The sequence below is a fragment of the Gossypium hirsutum genome, chromosome D10 (assembly GCF_007990345.1).
Source record: "Gossypium hirsutum isolate 1008001.06 chromosome D10, Gossypium_hirsutum_v2.1, whole genome shotgun sequence".
Taxonomy (NCBI): Eukaryota; Viridiplantae; Streptophyta; class Magnoliopsida; order Malvales; family Malvaceae; genus Gossypium; species Gossypium hirsutum.
In genome coordinates this window covers 58,450,034-58,471,683 of record NC_053446.1, presented here as the reverse complement: position 1 = coordinate 58,471,683, position 21,650 = coordinate 58,450,034, and the positions used below count along the sequence as shown (strand labels likewise).

At 28.8% G+C, this 21,650-nt stretch overlaps 2 protein-coding genes and 1 pseudogene across 4 annotated transcripts; 1 reads left to right on the top strand and 2 right to left on the bottom strand.

Annotated features, from left to right (window-relative positions):
- Positions 1-2,538: 2,538 nt before the first annotated feature.
- On the bottom strand, positions 2,539-4,803 carry LOC107915738 (deoxyhypusine synthase). 2 transcript variants are annotated; one of them, XM_016844875.2, is made up of 8 exons: positions 4,681-4,803; positions 4,349-4,581; positions 4,001-4,168; positions 3,688-3,906; positions 3,459-3,545; positions 3,152-3,257; positions 2,836-3,071; positions 2,539-2,749 (listed from the first exon to the last, which is right to left on the bottom strand). In XM_016844875.2, the coding sequence occupies exons 2-8, from the start codon at positions 4,541-4,543 to the stop codon at positions 2,672-2,674; spliced, it is 1,089 nt and encodes a 362-aa protein (XP_016700364.2). In that variant the 5' UTR covers positions 4,544-4,581; positions 4,681-4,803; the 3' UTR covers positions 2,539-2,671. The 2 variants fall into 2 exon arrangements, with proteins under 2 accessions (XP_016700364.2, XP_016700363.2); XM_016844874.2 differs by having other exon boundaries at positions 4,349-4,743.
- A 6,963-nt stretch (positions 4,804-11,766) lies between these two features.
- Positions 11,767-14,633, top strand: LOC121222100 (TIP41-like protein; annotated as a pseudogene).
- A 3,252-nt stretch (positions 14,634-17,885) lies between these two features.
- LOC107915737 (deoxyhypusine synthase) lies at positions 17,886-21,003 on the bottom strand. 2 transcript variants are annotated; one of them, XM_016844873.2, is made up of 8 exons: positions 20,783-21,003; positions 20,442-20,680; positions 19,903-20,070; positions 19,537-19,755; positions 18,969-19,055; positions 18,719-18,824; positions 18,390-18,625; positions 17,886-18,243 (listed from the first exon to the last, which is right to left on the bottom strand). In XM_016844873.2, the coding sequence occupies exons 2-8, from the start codon at positions 20,634-20,636 to the stop codon at positions 18,163-18,165; spliced, it is 1,092 nt and encodes a 363-aa protein (XP_016700362.1). In that variant the 5' UTR covers positions 20,637-20,680; positions 20,783-21,003; the 3' UTR covers positions 17,886-18,162. The 2 variants fall into 2 exon arrangements, with proteins under 2 accessions (XP_016700362.1, XP_040959368.1); XM_041103434.1 differs by lacking the exon at positions 20,783-21,003 and having other exon boundaries at positions 19,903-20,066; positions 20,442-20,579.
- Positions 21,004-21,650: the final 647 nt, after the last annotated feature.

Sequence of the window (21,650 nt, the reverse complement as noted above, 5' to 3'; positions counted from 1 at the left end):
TCTATCCTTATATTCTTAACAATAATGATTGATTTTCAATTTTAGCCCCTCTACTTTTTATCTATACTACTGTATATAATGAAAGCCCTAAGGCCTGATTATTTTCTTTTATATTTTTAACAATAATTGTTAATTTGTAATTTTGGTTTCTCTACTTTTTAACTATATAAAAATAGTCAAAATTTCAATTCTAATCCCTATATTATGCTAAAATTTAAATTTTTATTTTTATAATTGAATTTTTATATAATGTGGTACCTCAACGTTTATAATGTCATTAGTTAGTATAAATATTTACTTTTAGATAAAATGCTGATGTAAATTAAAGAATTGTTAACATTGTCAATTTTTTTGTTAAATTCAAATCCATTGTAATGTCATTTTCTGTGGCATGATTATCGAGTGGCTATTTTTTTTTAATGTTAGAATGTCACACAAAAAATTTTAAAAGAAGAATTTTAACAGTATTAACAACTGGACCTAAATTTTTTTATGACATGATATGTTCATGTGAAATTCAATTTTGATGATATATATCATACTTTAAAATTTAATTCGATTTACGGAGTGTGTTAATAATAACTTATTTAGATAAAGTTGGCTAAATTTTTAAAAATAATCGGGAAAATAAAATAAGATTTTGAAAATAATGATAAATATAAGAAGGAAAGGATATGTTAAATATTAGGTAATTAGATAAAGTAAAAAAATATCATTTCAATTTATCAAATTTAAATAAAAATAAAAGGTCAATTTAATTTATCAAACTTAAACAAAAGAAAAGTCTCATAAATATGCTAAAAGATACAAAAGAAAAAGAAGTGTTATCCACATCACAACTTCAATTTTGGTTTTCTAAAATTTAAACACTAAATTATTAAAAATAATTTGAATAAAAAATCAATTTAAAATATAATTGTAATATTAATTAAGAGATATATATTCAACAATTTTCATATAACTACGCATAACTCCTCTCTAACTCATAAATAGGAGGATAATAATGTGTTTCACCGCACTCGAACCCATATCCTCTTACATTGACAATAATGCTCATGCCAATCGAATTAAGACTCAATCAACAATTAAATGATAACTAATTTAAAATAACAAGTGTAATTTAATATTGATACAAAATCTAACTAAGTGATCATAATTATAACACTAATAACAAAAATTATTAATATATTTAGTATAATTGTAATTAATTTTCGTATGTGTTTGTGTCTTAGTTCATCTCATATTTTTGTATAAATTATTATAATCATTAAATATTCAATTTTAACTTAAAATTCATTCAATTAAGAATTACATTATTTAATGAAAAAAATAAAAAATTATAAAAAAATATTATTGGAACTAATATTATATTAAACTTTAATTTAAGTGTAGAGAGAGTATATTCTAGTATTATTTTTAGTCTTAAGGGTATAAAAAGTCTTCAAACTTTTTTAAATAAAAAACAATTAAGTTCTTTTTTTTTCACTCAATTGGGTACTTGAACCGCCAAAATGCATCAAAAAACCCTTTGACCGTTAACTTTAACAGTTGACAGTTAAAGTTAGTTGCCTCTAATTTTTTTCAGTTAAAGCTACCACGTGTCACAATCATGATGTGATATGTGACAAAAAATGATAAAAATAAAAATCAATAAAAGTTAAAAATTATTAAGTTTTAATAATAAAAATTAGGAAAAAATAGAAAAATTATAAATATCGTAAAAAAATTATAAAATATATAGAAATATAACAAATTTAATAAAGTCATAAGAAAATTATAAAAAAATGTAAATAAATATAAAAATCGTAAAAAAATTATAAAAATTATCGTACCAAAAAAATCATTTTATAATTTTTTCTATAACTTTTAATGATTTTTATTTTTATCATTTTCCGCCAAATGTCACGCTGTGTTGCAACACGTGATGGCTTTAATTAAAAAAATTGACCATTAAAGTTAATGGTTAGAGGGCCTTTTTTATGCATTTTATAATTTCTTTATGATGTTTATAAAACTTACAGTTTTTTTTATTTTCTTTTACGATTTTTATAATTTTTTCTAATTTTTAATAAATAATTTTAAATATTTGTTATTATAAGTTAATGGGTAAAAGGATTTTCTGATGCATTTTGACCGTTCAAATACTCAATTGAGTGCAAAAATAAAAAAAAAATGCTTAATTGTTTTATTTGAAAAATTTTGAGGGTCTTTTTTATACATTTTAAAAGCTCAAGTATCTAATCAAGCGCAAAAAATATAAAGACTTAATTTTTTTAATTTTTTTTTAAAAAGTTTAAAAGTTGTTTACAGTAAATCTTATTTTTACTACACTTGTAATGAAAAGTGATGAGAGTTTTCACCATGCAACTAAATAACTCGTCATCCCCTCTTCTAATATTATAATAAAAAAGTTATGATACGTAGATTTTTAATATTATATTATCATAAGATATTTATATAATTATTGGCTTAGCTTTAATTGGATGGTTGTTGTTGCATTTAAATACAATGAAATATAAAAAAAGAATATGAACACAATCAACAAACAGTCATCATATATTATCATTTAGACTTTTGCACAGCCACATCAAAAAGAAACAATACAAACTTATCATAGCTGTGGGTTATGGGCTCACCACGCTTCTGATTTATTAATATAAAATGTTAATTATTATGCCAAATTTTTGGACTTTGAAGCAAATGTTTCTGCCACCAGCAGAGGGAAAGCAATAGTTGCATCACAATGTACCTGATTCCATATAATCATGGAAGGGAGTCAAGAACTTATTGAAGTTGAAAAGGGAGTGTCTATCAATGGAAGATGGAAAAGCATACCTTAACTGTTTTAGCAGAGCCTCGTATTTTCCCCCATGAAACAGCTTCGTCTGGGCGAGCTCCGGAATCACTCCCATCATACTCTTGAGCTGTATTTATGTAAACAGCGTAATCGGCACCATTACGCATCATATTGGCATTACAGATATGATGCTTCGGCAATCCGCCTCCTAAGATTATCATTCCTGTTTTCCTAGGACTTGCACGGACTGCTTCACCGTTCATGGCCCTAATATCTGCTCAAAAAGTAATCAAGTTAGATATGCATATCCCCAATCCTCGAGCAGGAGCAGTCAACAAGCAATGAAACACCTACCTTGCACTACATCGATTATCAGACCCGGGCTGCGAAAAGAATGAAAATACAACATATCCCCTAAAGAGCCATCTGTTAATCCAGGACAGAAAACAGGAATATTGTTCTGGAAATTACAAATAAATAACAAAAATGAGCATAGTTAAGGAATGGATAACTGCTCAGATCATCATATCTTCCCAATGCAAGTAATTCAATCAGTAACACAATATCTTCACAATGCAATATTGCTTAATAGATTACACATATACGACTTCAATGGGTGGCATAGTTAACGAATGGAGGCTAAATTGGTAATGAAACTTGCCTTGTACGCCCAGTAGAGGTATGAACTTCCATTGTTTATTTCTCGTCCCAAACGTGCAATTAAATTTGATGGAGTCCACAATACATTCTGTAAAACCGAAAACAAGAGGTAGGAGGATATCCATATCTGGATATGGATAGAACATGGATGCTGGATGCAAGTACTTCAAAAAAAAAAGTGGAGCAACATATGGTATGACATAACAGAATCTATGTGTGTGTGTGATTACCTCTTCATGCTGTTCCTTCAACATCTGATCAAAAATTGGAATGATCCAATCCTCAAATTTGCAGTAATTGTCATTAGGAACCAACAAGTTACCAATGCGATTCAATCCTCTTGAACGTAACTGAGCACCAGGTAGCGAAAAATCACCCTTATATGTTGGAGCAAGACACTTTATAAGATCTTCTTCTATGCCACCAGTTGTAGTAACTATGACATCTACCTACAATCCAGAAACACACGACGAAAGATTATGAATAAAATATGTATCCCGAAATACCAGTTCTACACAAAGGAAAGTCTGATTTGGAACTCACCATGTGGTGCTCAGTAAGATATCGAACAGTGTCTCGAACACCAGATGAAATAAGATTTGATGTGAACCCCAAAAACACCTTGGATCTCACAGATTCTCTGTAGGTAGGATCCTTCTCCTCTTCACTGCTGTCCTCAGCTATAGGCTCATCAGAAAGCCTCCAATTTAACTTAATTGATCATCAAGAATAATTTTAATGAATTTAGCTAACAACCCAACATCCAAAACATCAATGCTACGTTTGGGAACATATAAATTATGAGATTCAATACGCTTATGTAATTTTGAGAAATAATCATAAATATTACATTTCTAAGTGAAAAACGATCTAAAAAGAAAGGAAACCAACCATCTCATTGACAATTTCAATAGCTTCTCCAAAATTGGAAGCTTGAAATCCAGAGGAAAGCATGGATTTAAGAAGTCTGGAGTAGTTTACACCTTGATTGAAATCATAACCTTCGATTCTAGTACAAATTCCTTCAAGGGAATCTGAGCCTTTGAAAACTGCTGAGTGTGCAGACTTTATAAGCTTATCATCCATGATCTCCTTCTACCGCCTTTCGTCCTTCGCCAAGAAAACTGTCACCTCCATATGATTAGCTTTAAGACTTAGAAATGCAACCATAAGCGGAAATGAAAAAGAACACTACACTGTCACTGAAAGGTTACCCAACATACCAATGCGTAGATGGGTTTCCTGTATCAAGAATGCTAATTGGCGGGGCAGTGGTGCTAGTTTGATAACCGATACACCGATGGTTTAAACTATAGATTATGGGAGGCAATCAAAGTGGTTCTAATAACAAGGGTAAATTATAAAAACGGTCACTAGAGTATTACTTTCATTTTATTTTGATCACTGAATTATTAACTTTTTTTCAATTCAGTCATTAAACTTTTCGGAAGTGGAAGCTGATGTGAGTTTTTTTATTAGTCTAGTAACAAATTTAGTCTACTAATATTTATATATGCTATTAATTTGATCCTAAATATAAAATAATCAACAAATTTAACTCTTAATATTTACAAATTTTATCATTTAAATTTGAATTCTAAAAATTTTAATAATTAAGGACTCAAATTTAAGAAAAAAGTCATTAAATATAATCTTTTAATTACCATCAACAAAGATTGGCCATATCTTTTCAATGGAGGATTTTGTTTTGAACAAACCAATAATAATCACATCTTTTTTCTTTATTTATTTAATCAAATGCCATCATCCAATTAATGGATAATATATATTTATAAATTATTAATTCACCAAATATAAATTCTAATAATAATAAATGTTCTGGTTATAAGCAATAACAAGGAAATGTCTTTACGTACATCGATCACCAACATCAATTTTTTTTATATAAATATAAATTCGCAATGTATAAAATAATATTATATTTATACACTTAACTAAAGTGAAATGATTTTTTTTAAAATCACATTTTTTTAGAATTAGAACTAGATTTATAGTAATTAAAAATTGTTATTTAAAAAATAATTAAATTAGAACTAAATTGATAATTTTTATAAATTTTGAGGACTGAATTTAATAAAAGATGTTGATATTGGTGGGCTAAATTAATTATAAATCTAATTACAAAAAAACCCCACAATGATTTGATGACCAAAATAAAACAAAGGCAAATTGCCTAATAAAAACTAAATCTTTTCACATGGTGAATCTTCTAAAATCTTATATTACATGAGCTTTTTTGTTTTTAAAGATATAAAGATAATTTAAAATTATAATATTTAAATTATAATACACCCTGTTAATTTTAAAATGATATGAGGATTGGTATCACATACCAAAATTTAAAAGGAAAATTATTAATCAATTAGAGTTTTTAAATTCTACGGGCAGGTTTGATAAGTATATTTTTAAATTAATTACATAAATAATATGACACTTGTGATACTTTCAATCCATTTGTAGAGTCTTAAAAACTCCACTGACAGTGTATTAATTATTAAATTTAAAATGGGTTAATATTCTGTCCATTGTCAATAGAGTTTTTTAATTCCACAAATGTTTAGTACATGACACGTGTTTATTTAATTTATTTTTAATTTTTTAATATTCCTTAAAAACTCCTACTAGTGGAGTTTTTTTTAACCTCCCCCATTCGGCCTAGACGTTAGACCTGAATTCGGGATATTACATCGGTCACCAATATGACCTAGTATGATCGGAGTTTTATAAAATTGTTATTTTAGAAATTTTATTTATTTTAAAAGAAAACTTAGCCTATTTTTAGAAAAACCTAAGAGTTAACAAAAACCAATTAATTTTAACTTTTTTTTGTAAAGGTGACTATTTTTAAAATTTTAGTTAATTTCTATTTTATTTATTATTCAGAATTTTACTTATACTCTAGCAACAAAAAAGTGATAATAATTTATATTTTTAATAAAAAACAAAGTTCATGCATAATTAATTAATATTCATATTAATATCCTAAAATCAATTTAAATGTCATGTATACTAAAAGAAAACGAAACCCTAAGTCTCACGCCACAAATTAGATAAAATATTACAATTTTGAAATAACATAAATTATAAAAATAAACCTAATAATTCTTTCATATAACTAAAACGTTTATGAGCAACCACACTGTTTAAATATTAAATGAAGTAGAAAATAAACGAGTGTGGGCAATAACCCAATTGGTTAAACATCCTCTTGAAACCAATGGGGGAAATTGGCGTGACTTGAACTTAGAAAACCAAGGGGGAAGGGAGGATGCTTAAATAATTAGGCCACTGCCTATACTTATTTATTTTTTAATCCATTTAACATTTATTTTAGGATGTTCTTCATTCTAGTTTGTTGATATTAAAAAAAAAATGAGAGAGATGAGGTCTGAGTCTAGGAGCTCTAAGGAGAGTACTAGCTATTTAACCATTAAGCCTAAGGCTTATTTCTTGGTTATTTATTTTATCTAATCCTCTATATTTTGGGGTGTTGCATTTTTAACTCTACTAGCAGTGAACCAGATAATTTCCCTTTTAAAATTTAATGCATTTATTTTTTTATTTCAAATTTAAAACATAAAATTTATTTTAAATTCAAGATAAGTATAAAATATATTCAATATAAATGGAAATTGATAAATATTGAAATTATACGTGAACTTTGATCTAATGCGCAATGTTATACATGAACTTTTATTTTGTGCGACTTTATACATGAAATTTTTATTTAATTCGATTTTTACAACAAAAAAAAACACTAACGCTACTGTCGAATTAGCATAATTTTACATTGATGTATTGAATAAATAAATAATTATATTAATTTAATATGAAAATAAATATATGTATTCATTCATTTAAATGTGTATAATTGAATCAAAATACTAACATTATTTCTGGCAACAAGTCCAAGTGCTACTATTGCAGAGGAGAAGTAAATTTGGAACATAAATTCAACATCATCTTTACTTTTTCTTATATTCTATTTCTCTTTTCGTTTAAGAAAGAAAATAAAAACCTGTTCGGCCATCACGTACGGTTGCTCCGCCATCGTAAATCGGAAATCGTTGGATTCTCAGCCGGTAGAATAATCTGAAGGGAAAAGTTATTTGCATGTTTGGGACTGATTCTTTTTAAATAAAATAAAATTCTATATAGGATTTGGGGGGAAAAAATTAGTGACTCCAAATATGAAATGAAATAAATTCAAAATAATAAAATAAAATAAAATTTGGTTTAATTTTTTTTCTTTTTTAAATATTAATCTCATTATAGGTTATAATCATATTTACTATTTTTGATATAATATTTCCCCAACATCTAAATAGAAGAATAATATGTCACATCATTAGTGACATGACAAGTTGAGTGGTGAAGTGGCAAGTTGGTTGACATTGACCGTTGTTCATCAACAAAAAATCATTAAAATTATAGAAAATTATTTTAAAATGAATAAAATTATAAAAATTACCAAACAATTATTTAGAAAATTTTAAATTTTATATAAAAATATATAATTATTTAAAAATATTAAAATGTTTAAAAAAAAATTTAACAAGTTGTAAACAATTGTTAAAAAATTATTAAATTGTATTTTTTTTAAAACGTAAAAAATTTTAAAAAATTGTGAAAATCATTAAAAATGATTAAAAATTATAAGAATTTTTTAAAAAAAATTAAAAATTATTATAACAAAGAGAGCAATATTGTTCAAATAAAGCGCTTGCAGATTCATCCCTATGCACATGAGTTATTCATGTATTACTAGGTTAATTAGGCCTTACTGTTTAATTGAAATTTTCCAATAAAAAGTTAAGAAAATTTTAGCAAATGAACTAAACTTTGAATTAGAAAACAAGAATTGAATTTGAATATTGGAAGCTATATTTAAGAAAAATTGTAAATATATATATTTATGATTTTCACAATTTTTAAATAATATTTGTAATTTTAAATCATTTCTTTAAAAAATCAATGATTTTTACAAGTTTTTACATTTTTAAAATATTTTTAACAACTTTTAATGTCTTTAAATAATTCTTATATTTTTAAATAAATTTAAAAATTTTCCAAATAATGTTTTTTGCTAACTTTCATAATTTTTTTTATAACTTTTACAATTTTTAATGATTTTTTTGGTAAACGACTGGTCAACATCAATCAATATAGGTCAATGACCCATCAACATGGGTCAACATCCGATCCACTTGGTCAATATATCGCGTCACTAGTCAACTTGCTATGCCAATTAACATGCCACTTAACCAATCAATCTACCTTGTCACCGGTGACATGTCATGTTCTAATTGGCCAAGTTCTTTTTTAACATCATTAGCTTTTAGGTATTAAAATGGGTAACGATGTAAAGTTTTAAGCACTAAAATGAGACAAAAAAATTAGGTACTAAAATGAAAAAACCGGTATAATTCAAAGGCTAAATTATGAATAAAACCTTTCTTAAAATCAATTAATTCAACAAAATATGTTTAGATCTCCACAAAACATATATGTTTAAAATAATATAAAATATTTTAATCCTATTTAAAACTCATAACCAATGTGACATATGAAACTGAATCATGTCAACCTCTTCTAAATTTTATGTCGGAAGTACAACAAAGTATATATTACTCTTGAGACTATTCGTGTTGACCTAAAAATAGTTGATAAGTAACAAGTTAAGTAATAGCGAATGTAACACCTTTTACCTGATCTAGTCGTCGAACCGGAGTTACAGGATGTTACAATAGTTAACAGAATAGTTCACATAAATTTTTTACGTTAATATTCAATAAATCAACAAAACATTTTATAGTTCAACTATAATATGAATTACAACCAAAACCGAGCCTCAATCGAGCTTACGAAGCTTTTGAACCAACTCGAAAATAATTCAGGACTAATTTGAAACTTTTACAAAAAGATAAAAAAAGGCAAAACAGGGGTCACAAGGCCATGTGGTCAGGCCGTGCAACAGGTTGATAACGTGTCTAATAGGTCACACAGTCATGTCACCAAGCCGTGTAACAGATTAAAGTCGTGTGGACCTAAATGCAAAATTTCTAACAAAAGTCACACGGCTGTGTCCTAGACAATGTAATAGACTGAAGTTGTGTAAGATACTGAGACCGTATACAACAATCACATCCCAAAAACTAATGACCACACGACTGTTTCACATGCCCATGTGTGGCACATGGCCGTGTGTGATTCACATGTACCTTACAAAATAAGCTTTTAAACCCTATGTTCATTTATGCAACAAGCATGCTTTATACCATTCAATAAACCTATTCAAAACACACCAATAGCATTGCAAAACACAACCTAAAACACAATTCTATATGCCTAACCAATATGCCATAAGGCACATCACAAACAACATTCAATACCAAAATGTTTTCCTATTTCACACAAGTTTGAGCATAGCTAAGCAAATACCGCAAGAATCACCAAATACCAAGCATGTATAGAAATGTATTCACAATTTTATTTGCCATCAAAAGAACTATTATACATAGCATTTCTATAATCTCCAAATCAAAGATCAATTAATTATGTCATATGCTTCAACCAAGATTTCACCTACAATTCATTCCATAACAAATTGATACTTATCAACTATTCATCTCATTCCATCATTTACCAAACACAATCTCACAGATCTCATAAACTTGCTTTAATACATTACTCAAATAAACATACCAAAATGAGCAAGTTCATAAATTTGAAAACCAAGCACACATATATAAATCACATCTATTACATGTCACTTATAACCAAATCAAGATAAACCAAAGATTACCGAAAGAGACGCTGGATAGTGTAAGCCTTGGAAGTGATTCAATAGCCAAGTTCCGCAAAGATGCAACTACAGAAGACAGAAAAATAAAACAAGGTAAGCATTGACATGCTTAGTAAGACAGGAAATTTTAAACACTAAATTATTAAAAATAATTTGAATAAAATTTTAATTTAACAGATAAATATAGTAATGTTGTTGATTGAGTCTTAGCTTAATGGGCATGGGCATGGGCATTGTTGCCAATGCAAGAGGACATGGGTTCGAGTGCATTGAAGCGTATTATCCTCTTATTTATGGATTGAGAGGAACTATGGATAGTTCTAGATATTATGTCAAAAAGAGAAAAATATGATCGGAACCTATAATAAAATTATTCAAAAAAATATAGTAATGTTACATTATCAAATATTATTAAAAACTAGTTTTGGGTTCTTTAGATACTACTCAGAATGAAACTCTCTTAATCCACTTATTAATAGCGCTAAATCTTAGTTTTAAATAGGATATAACTATAATACTAATTAAAAGATAATTAATTTAAAATAATAAATATAATTTAATATTGATACAAGATTTAATTAAGTGATAATAATTATAACATTACTAACAAAAATTATTAATATAATAAATATAATTGTAATTAATTTTCGCTTTCGTTTTTATTATATCTCAAATCATCTCATATTTTATATAAATTATGATAATGATTCAAATATTCAATTTTAACTTTGAGTTCATTTATTTAATAATTACATTATTTAATGAAAAATTTTAAAAATTAGAAGGAAAAAACATTATTGTAACTAATATTTTAAGTTTATATGAAAAGTAGGTAGTTAAATTATGCAACTTTTCTCATTTAGGTTACTTTTTTTTTTTGTCAAAGTAGGTTGTTAAAGTTTTATCCCATTATTACTTTAGGCATCAACCATTCACTCTGGTTAAAAAAATATTTAAACCAATCAAATTATGAGACATAATATTTTTAATTAAATAAAAAATTTTAAAACATTAATTTTGGTTTAAAAAAAACCTCTGAACCAATCAAATTATGGCACGTGATTATTTAATTAAAAATGTCATGTGCCATAATTTAATTGGTTTTGAGATTTTTTTTAACCGGAGTTAACGGTTGATACCTAAAGTGATAACGGATAAAATTTTAAGTACCTAAAGTGAGAAAAGTTGTATAATTTGAGTATCTATTCTTCATATAAGCTTTATTTTTATTATACTTGTAATGAAGAGTGATTAGAGTTTCGACCAGGTAACTAAATTACATGTCATCCTCTCTCCTAATATTATAATAAAAAATTATTGATTTAATCTTAACTCGATTGACATCGTTGTTATTGAAACATATTAAGAATTGTGAACAGTTTAAATATTTATGTAATTATGTAAAATATTATATAATTCTAAAAGCATTAGTATTTTTATTATTTAAGAATAAGTACTCTTATTTATTGGTTAAGAAGAGACTATGGGTAGTTCTATGTATTGTGTCAAAAAGAGCATATATAATCAGAACCTATAATGAGATTGTTCAAATAATAAAAGTCTTGATGGTAAACACTTAAAACGAAATCAATTTTTGTCTTTCGACTCAACATTTAATAATTAAAATAAAATGAAATATAAAAATAATAATCAACAAACAAACGTGTTTATCTTATAAACAATTATGACAAAATGAAATCAAGTTGTTATATACCTTGCAAGAATAGAGCATGTTTGGTTGGGTGTATTGGCATAGCCATTAAACCCCTAATCGGTGGGCCCCACTTAATCCCCCTTTAATCATTTGTTTGGTTTAGTGTATTGCTATTACAGGTCTAATACATTACAGACCTAATCCCAAAATCCACCGATTTCTATTCCGGAAGAAAAGCTCAGTTTTGTTGCGTATTAAGTTCTCCCCATTTCTTCTACCCTGTTTTACCCTCCTAATTGCTTCTTCTGATTTCTTCTGATTCCATAACTTTTTCCTTCCTTTCGGCCGCCACAACTGCTTCTTCTTCATCACTCATCAGCAGACTGCTTCTTCTTCTTCATCCGCTCGACCCTATTGTTGTTTCATGGTGGTAACCGCTTGATTCTCAACTTATTGGCTCTCCAACAATGGGAACAGAGACTCCAAACTTCGCCACTTTACCGGAAATGATATTCGGTGAAAGTTGTTTAGTTCTCTTAAAGGCGTCGAAAGCGACAACGATATTCGTTTCAATGCATTAGATGCTTTTTCCGGTTGGAAGCATAAAGGTTTACCTCCTGTTGAAGTTCCTTCTGCTGCTCAATGGAAATTCATAAGGTAAAAAGAAATGTCGATTATTTTATTTAACATTTTTGGTGATTTAAATTCAGTTTTACGATCATTTAGTTTGATTTTATTTTACTTTTGAATATTAAACTAAAAGTGAAGCAAAATTGATTGTTTGGATGTTTCAGTAAACCGTTCCGGCAGGTGATATTGGACTATGATTGTGGAAGTGACATGGTTGAGCTTGATTCAGACAAGGTATATTTTCTTTTAAAGGAGCTGCTAGAATTAGGCTTTTGTTCTATGTCATGCATTAGCAATTTTTGTTTGAGAATTTAGAGACTAGGAAATTTTGCAAAGGTTTATTTTTGTGTCCCAGGATATTTAGGATAGTGATTGATGGTGATTTTGTTGTCATTTTAAATTGCAATCAGAACCCAAGGGAAGAAATTTTAGAGGGGAGCTCAGGCCTCCATTTGGAGGATTGCACACTACGGCTTGATGTCGCTGCGCTTACATGAAAAGAACCAATTCTTTTCTATGATGAGGTCAGCGTCTTAAACTATAAACATGGTATGAAAGACGATACATTGTATTTTGTATGCTTTTCTTAACATTCTTAAGTTTGCATTTAGGGAAGTATTCATGTTTGTTACGCAGGTAGTTTTGTATGAAGATGAATTGACTGATAATTAGGTGTCACTTCTAACTGTGAAAGTGGTAACTTAGACAAGTTTTGGTTTTTTTCAATGGGTATAATCTTGGAAAGGTTAGAATGGAAGGCAGCTGATTGCATTATTTTCTTTTGTCTAAAGAGTCATGCCAAGTTCTTGGTTTCTTTTACAATTTTGGGTAAGTGGGTGACTACAAAATGCTTTTGATTATGCAAATCTATGTGGTTGACATTTTCTTAACCATCTCTTCATTTTTTCACTCTGTATCCTGGAAGAAATGCTAATTTCAGGTTCATCTAGTTGCTTGAAAAACTCTTAATACATAAGCCACTGCACTCTTTTTCTCTCCTGAATTGATTTCCCCTTTCAGCCACTTGCTGGTTGATGGAGTGCTACTTAGATTGTGGGACACCCGCATCTATTGTGTTTTTAGTGGGAGTGCACATCCTGCCATTCGTCGAGAAAGATGTTGGAAGGAAGGCACATATCAATCTTTATCTACTGTAAGTATATAATCATTGACTTATTCTCTGGTTTTTTGTGTTTGCCTATGCCACACTAGCATGTTCACTTTTATATGTGTTTACTTGGGAATATTATCTGTCATACTTGTTAATTTCCTTGTAAGTTAAAGTGACAAATATTATTTCCTTGTTACTGCAACTTTAAAATGTACCATTTCAAGTAGCTACTCTCCCCTTATCCTTTTGGTGTGATTGGGGGTCAAAAAGTATACCTCGAGAGGCATTATTTCCAATGGTGCACCATTGACCCTTTTGTCGGTGCACCATTGTCCGACTGGTGGTAGCCAAGATGAAATGTTATGACGATACAAATTGCTCTACTGGAAAAGATAGTACTTCAACGCCAGGAAAATCAAGAAAGCCAAGAAAGCTTTGGATTTCATAAAAGTATCCATAGGAGGACATGGTGGGCACCCGAATTCAGATATTAAGATTCATACTTTAATTCTTTTTTGACAGTTGACTTGTTATTGCTTGGTTTTAATTCATAGGATCATTGATGGACATCATTCAGCTTCATTGTTTAGTTTCTGGCATTGGTGCTCATGACATACGCAGAGTAAGTAGAGATTTGATCATCTTGTATCTCTATACTCACTGCATTTTCATTCAATGGTATATTGACTCATTGATATACATTTCATGTTTCATTTAAAAGCTAGTGATTGATCACCTGATTTCTGATTTTTATTAATGTTAATCAGAAATATTGTTTTTTTCTTATAACTTAGGCTTTTATGTTGATGTAAGACTAGGTGGTTGGTATTTTCTGTGCATTGTCTTTTAGAATTATATAACTTTGATCTCTATTGGTCTCAATGTCAAGGTTGTGACCAATGCAAGACAAAATTTATCTAACATTATAGATGTGCTTTTCAGTGACAGGGTTTAATGAATTGTAGTATAAGTAAGCCAAAACCTAGAGTTTAAGCTTCGACTTTAGAAATTTGCTACTATCAGGGGAATGAAGACAACAAAGAGTGTAGAGGGAATAAATGGCAGATTCCCTTCTGCTGAAAACGAGGAACAAGTAAGCTTTTAATTTCTTCTGCTGAATGCTTGCTTTATTTTGTAGTTGAACTAAGATCTTGAGGCAGTACTGCAACTTGTCAACAAATATGCCTTCTGGTTTTTGGTGCTTTAGAGGAAACATGTGCTCTTGGCAATTTAGCCTTCCTGGAGAGGTAAATTACTTTTGATTCATTGTGATTTTTTAGCAACCTTACATCATGGCCTTCTTTTTCCTGATTTATCAATGCATCATATAAATCCAGAATTGGCAGAGATTGCTTTTTCCCTTAACTTGTGGAATGGACACATGAAGTTGGAGGTTATTTTCAATGGCAACTTTGGACAGTATTCGTTTTCCTGCTAGATTGGTGAGCTATTTTGTTTGAAGTGAAGAATTGGTTTCATGGAAGGCCAATTGGAGTTAAGAGCAGGGTGAAAGAGATATTCTATCGGCTTGAATTTCTTCTATTGAATGCTTGCTTTATATTTTTAGTTGAAGTGAGATATTGAGGCAGTACTTCCATTTAATTCAAAATTGTTGTAAATTCAATCGAGTTGTTGATGATAATTCGATATGGTTATGTTTTTTTTTTTTAGAGTTCGATTCTTACTCACTTATTATTTATTAGTTATAATTATTTTAAATTTTATTAAATCATATATTTTAATTAAAATATATTTAATATTAATTATTTCAAATTATCTTTTATAGTATCATATATTATGATTTGAGTAAATTCATATAAGAATATTAATTATTAAGAATTTTATTAAATTATATATTTTAATTATAATATATTTAATAATAATTATGTTAAATTATCTTTTATAGTATCATATATTATGATTTGAGTAAATTCATATAAGAATATTAATTATTAAGAATTTTATTAAATTATATATTTTAATTATAATATATTTAATAATAATTATGTTAAATTATCTTTTATAGTATCATATATTATGATTTGAGTAAATTCATATAAGAATATTAATTATTAAGAATTTTATTAAATTATATATTTTAATTATAATATATTTAATAATAATTATGTTAATTTATATTTTATAGTATCATATATTATGATTTGAGTAAATTCATATAAGAATATTGATTATTAAGAATTTTATTAAATTATATATTTTAATTATAATATATTTAATAATAATTATGTTTAAATATGATTAAATTATTTATTATTGATATTAATAATCTTATTAAAATTTAAATAACAATAACAATAATCATTTACCCAAACAAATTTATGCTAAGGGTATTCTAGTCATTTTAGTTTTTTCCATTATGCTATTAAACCTCTATTCCATTCAACCAAACATAAGATTACTATTACGCCTCGATTCCATTACGCCTCTATTCCAATACAGCTAACCAAACGTGCTGTAACAGTTATAATATATTACCATTTTTAGCGCAACATTAATTATATGAAAAATTAATTAAGTAGTTAATTGCACATGACATCCTCAAACTTAAAACCTTATTCTAAATTAGATCCTAAACTTCAAAACGTTTTAATTACACCTTCAAATCGTTAATTTTAACCATTAAATGACACATAAAATTTCATGTAACATAATTTAAATTGAAAATTTTAAAGAAGGTAGTGTGAAAGATAGTTTCAATAAAGGTTTCAAAACCTCAAAGCTAAGACTTTTATTACATCTATTTTATGATATTCATTTTTCTTTAAAACTTCCATCTTTATTTATGTCACACTCATTTGACGGTTAAATTAATGATTTTATTAATGGAAAGACTTTATTGATATAAGGTCAATAGTTTAAGAATGTAATTATCTTGATATTTGTTTAACTCGCCAAACTTAATTAGGGATATTAACTAAAAAAAACTTATATAGCATTTTGCCGGCAAGATGTGATCACAAGTAAGCATTTTGGTGCGAGGTAGAGGTGTTCATGGACAAGGTCGATCGGGCCCATATAAGATATTTAAACCAATTTTTCAAGCACAAGCCTAGTCTAATTTAAGAAAAATAAATTTGGACCTAGTTTGCCCATATTTGATTTTTTTTAGATTAGTTTTTATTTAAAAATAAAATTTTAAAAATATATAAAGTGCACTAAATGCACTAAAAACGTTAAAATAAAATCTTTCTAACACATTAAAAGTACATTAAAAATATTTATATTAAAAAACACTACCATAATATAATAAATGTTTTATTATATCAAAAAACACTACCATAAATATAATAAATATTTTTATTATATTAAATATAAATTTTAAAATTTTATATTTTGAGTTGAGTAAGTTTTTTTTTAGGTTTTAGATAATGAGATTAATTGTTATTGGGTTAGTATTGAATATAAATATAAATATATATAATTATTATTTAACATTTATAATTAATATAATATCTTTTTATAACATAGTCTATATTCGAACCGAATGAAACTCAAGCCAAAAGATTCTGCCCAAGATCCGACCTATATAAAATACAGATCTTAAATTTTACTTAAACTAATTTTTCGGACATTATATTTTCTTTAAACTCCCTTATTTTTCGGGGGTGGGCAAGGTGTTAAAAGAAGAGGATACACTCTCGTGTTATATTGAACAGTATTTAAGTTACAAAATATTGTGTTTAAATGGTATTATATATATGACAGTTAAATGTCAAAAAATAGAGTGATGCAGTGGAAGTATGGATAGTCTGTAACCCGCAGGAGGGTTTTATTTTTTCCACATATAACTATTCAATTTCGCTGAGAACCATTGATGTGGGCCACCCATGGCCCACTGGGCTGAGAGCATTGGTTTTCTCTGTTTGGGTTTTACTCAATTTCCTAACTAATAATATTAGAAAAATAGAAATTACTCGTAAAAAATGTAGACACTGATTTTATATTGTTTTTTTAATAAACAAATTTGTAATTTTCACCGTCATGCACCAAGGTGAAGCTTTTAAAGAGGTTGCAGAGTTTATGAATGCTTTAATAACTCAAAATAGTTCGAGTTTGACTCAAAACTTAACAATGAATGGTGCATTAGTAACTCTCCCTGTGCATTTAAACAAGCAAATTGCTGCAAATTCTTCAACCATCAGATGGGTGCATTAGGAGAGGATAATGGTGACATATTGCCATAAAATGAAAGCAATTTCATCAATAGCATCTACACTACAACCAAAATTCTTATACAACGAACTAGAAAGAGTGATAACAGATTCGTCTGACTCTTCTACACTATAATAAACTCTCCCTTTAAAACAAATTTCGACAACTCTCAGCATGGTTTGGTTACCATGGAAAAGTACAAGTTACCTGATAAATAATATCATGAGAAATCATCTGTCTTCATTAGGATGCCACCACAGAGATAAATAATAAGATATTTAGATGAATCTGTGCGGTTGAAAAAAATGGTACTAGGCCACAAAATTTTTCGACCTCGAAGCAAATGTTTCAGCTACCAGAAGAGGGAAAGCAATAGTTGCATCACAATGTACCTGATTCCATACAAATCATGGAAGGAGTCAGGAACTAAGATGATATATTTGTTTATTTGAGGAAAAAGATATAGGGTAAGCAAAAGTTGAAAAGAGAGTGTATAACAATGGAAGATGAAAAGCAATAGGGTAGACAAAAGGCATACCTTAACTGTTTTAGCAGAGCCTCGTATTTTCCCCCATGAAACAGCTTCATCTGGGCGGGCTCCGGAATCGCTCCCATCATACTCTTGAGCAGTATTTATGTAAACAGCATAATCGGCACCATTACGCATCATATTAGCATTACAGATATGATGCTTCGGCAATCCCCCTCCTAGAATAATCATTCCTGTTTTCCTAGGACTTGCATGGACTGCTTCACCATTCATGGCCCTAATATCTGCTCAAAAAGTAATCAAGTTAGATATTCACGTCCCCAGTTCTTGAACAGGAGCAGTTAACAAGCAATGTAGATGGAACATAGAGCACCTACCTTGCACTACATCAATTATCAGACCTGGGTTGCGAAAAGAATGAAAATACAACATATCCCCTAAAGAGCCATCTGTTAATCCAGGACAGAAAACAGGAATATTGTTCTGGAAAATACAAATAAATAACAAAAATGAGCATAGTTAACGAATGGACAGCTGTACAGATCATCATTGACACCAACAAAAAAGCAGAGGCGAAAAAGTAGTTACATGCTCATAGCATTAGGCTAAACTGGTAATGATACTTGCCTTGTATGCCCAGTAGAGGTATGAATCTCCATTATTTATTTCTTGTCCCAAACGTGCAATTAACTTTGATGGAGTCCACAACACATTCTGTACAGACCAAAAGCATGAGGTAGGAGGAAATTAACAGAAATAATAGAAACCACCAGACACAAGAGAAACATGTACTGATGGTAACTGAAATCACTGGAAAAGACTACAAATGAAAGCTGAGCTATTCTACCATACACAATAATTAGATTCAAGAAATCAATCATCCTTTCAACATTTATGGAAAACTAAAAGGTCCCAAAATCATTGTGACAATTCAAAAATATCAGACTGACTAGAGGGCATGACCTATGTAACTCAAATTCAGATGTACCAGATATGTGTGAGTCTGACTTGAATATGTTCAAATTTTTTTTATCCAACACTTTTCCATTTATTTGGAAAGTCCTTGGAGGGTCATATCTCATACTCATATCTAGATATGTAATTGACATGGATGCTGAATGCCAGTACTTCAAAAATAAAGTGGAGCAACATCTATGACATAACAGAATCGGTGTGTGTATTTGTGTAAAAGTACCTCTTCATGCTGTTCCTTCAACATCTGATCAAAAATTGGAATGATCCAATCCTCAAATTTGCAGTAATTGTCATTAGGAACCAACAAGTTACCAATGCGATTCAATCCTCTTGAACGTAACTGAGCACCAGGTAACGAAAAATCACCCTTATATGTTGGAGCAAGACATTTTATAAGATCTTCTTCTATGCCACCAGTTGTAGTAACTATTACATCTACCTAAAATCATTTCAAAAGTAACAGTACTCAAAATCCAGAGGCACTAGGGCATCAAGAACATGACAGATTTTTAAATGAAGCCAAAGACTAAATGCGTATTCCAAAAATACCAATTCTACACAAAAGAAAGTCTGATTTGGAACTCACCATGTGATGCTCAGTAAGATATCGAACAGTGTCTCGAACACCAGATGAAATAAGATTTGATGTGAACCCCAAAAACACCTTGGATCTCACAGATTCTCTGTAGGTAGGATCCTTCTCCTCTTCACTGCTGTCCTCAGCTATAGGCTCATCAGAAAGCCTCCAATCTAACTTCATTGATCAAGAATACCTTTATGAATTAAGAAAACAATGCTACGTTTGGGAACATAAATCAGAAAGATTCGGATTTGGATTTCATTTAACATATAAATTGTAAGGATGAATAGTATACATTAGGTATAAACTAGTAGAGATCCAATACGATTATATAATTTATTTAAAAGGCATGAAGTTCAAATTCACAAATATCTAAAAGAATTTCAAATTCACTACTAAACATGCACCCAATATATCTATTATTTTGAGAAATAATCATAAATATTACATTGCTAAGTACTTTTAAAATCCAAATCTATCTTTTTGAATTTTAAGTTCCCAAAAACCATCTAAAAGGGGAAAAAATCTAAATAAACAAAACCAACCATCTCATTGACAATTTCAACAGCTTCTCCAAAATTGGAAGCTTGAAATCCAGTGGAAAGCATGGATTTGAGAAGCCTGGAGTAGTTTACACCCTGATTGAAATCATAACCTTCAATTCTAGTGCAAGTCCCTTCAAGGGAATCTGAGTCTTTGAAAACAGTAGAGCGTACAGAGTTTACAAGCTTATCATCCATTATCTCCTTTTACCGCCTTTCGTCCTTCGCAAAGAAAACTGCCACTGGAGAAAAAAAAAACTCCATATGATTAGCTTTGATACTTAGAACTGCAACCATAAGCGGAAAAGAAAAAGAACTCTACACTGATAGGTTACCAAACATACCAATGCGTAGATTGCTTTATTGTATCAAGAATACTTAATTGCAGGGTTGTCGCCAGTAGACGGTGGCGGTGCGGTGAAGATGAGAAGATAACGGTGGCGGAGATGGGATATGAAGAAAAAGAGTAGCTGAAGAATGGGAGCAGAGTGCTGAGGTTGAGGCTGCGTGCAACAAAAGCTAGTTTGATAACCGATAAAACGAGGGTTTAAACTATAACTAGATTATGGGAGGCAGCAAAAGTGGGTCAAAAATAATAATAATAATAATAATAATAATAATAATAATAATAATAATAATAATAATAATAATTTAAGTGAAAAAACAATTAGAAAAATGATAATTATTTGTTTTTTTGAGCTATAAATTGTTTTTTTAAACAAAACTAATACTTTTTTTTTGAAAGTCTAATAGTAATTTTTTAAATGAAAATGAAAGGTAATTTTTTTTTTAAATTATTTATATAATATTCATTTCATTTATTATTTTGTATATTATTTTATGTTTAATAAATTTAAAAACTAAGATAGTTAGTAAATTTATATGAAAAGATTATTTGATATATTAGGAAAAAATTAAGTATTAAATATTTTTTAAAATAATCTCATTATAAGTACTGATTAGACATGCTTGCTCACCCGAAAAGTGACAGGATTTGAGTAAAAATATTGGCCTGGAAAAAGGGCTTGGACAAAAAAATAAAGCCTTCTTAGAAAAAGGGTCGGACCTCAGGTAATGTATTTTTGCCCAAGCCCGGCCCGACCCGAATATACAAAAAAATGCAATTTTTTGCCTTTTTTGTTGTTTTTCACTATTTTGCTATCATTTCACTAGTATATTGCTATTATTTTGTTGTTATTGTATTACTCTTGT

What these genes read in the sequence shown, in the direction of transcription:
- LOC107915737 (XM_016844873.2), bottom strand. Translation starts at nt 20,636, where the DNA reads ATGGATGATAAGCTTGTAAACTCTGTACGCTCTACTGTTTTCAAAGAC. An exon ending in TTGAAATTGTCAATGAGATG is followed by an intron (nt 20,071 to 20,441) that starts GTTGGTTTTGTT and finishes TGATCAATGAAG; the next exon opens with TTAGATTGGAGGCTTTCTGA. An exon ending in GATAATTGATGTAGTGCAAG is followed by an intron (nt 18,626 to 18,718) that starts GTAGGTGCTCTA and finishes CTTTTTGAGCAG; the next exon opens with ATATTAGGGCCATGAATGGT.
- LOC107915738 (XM_016844875.2), bottom strand. Translation starts at nt 4,543, where the DNA reads ATGGATGATAAGCTTATAAAGTCTGCACACTCAGCAGTTTTCAAAGGC. An exon ending in ATCTTACTGAGCACCACATG is followed by an intron (nt 3,907 to 4,000) that starts GTGAGTTCCAAA and finishes TCTGGATTGTAG; the next exon opens with GTAGATGTCATAGTTACTAC. An exon ending in ACCTCTACTGGGCGTACAAG is followed by an intron (nt 3,258 to 3,458) that starts GCAAGTTTCATT and finishes TGTAATTTCCAG; the next exon opens with AACAATATTCCTGTTTTCTG.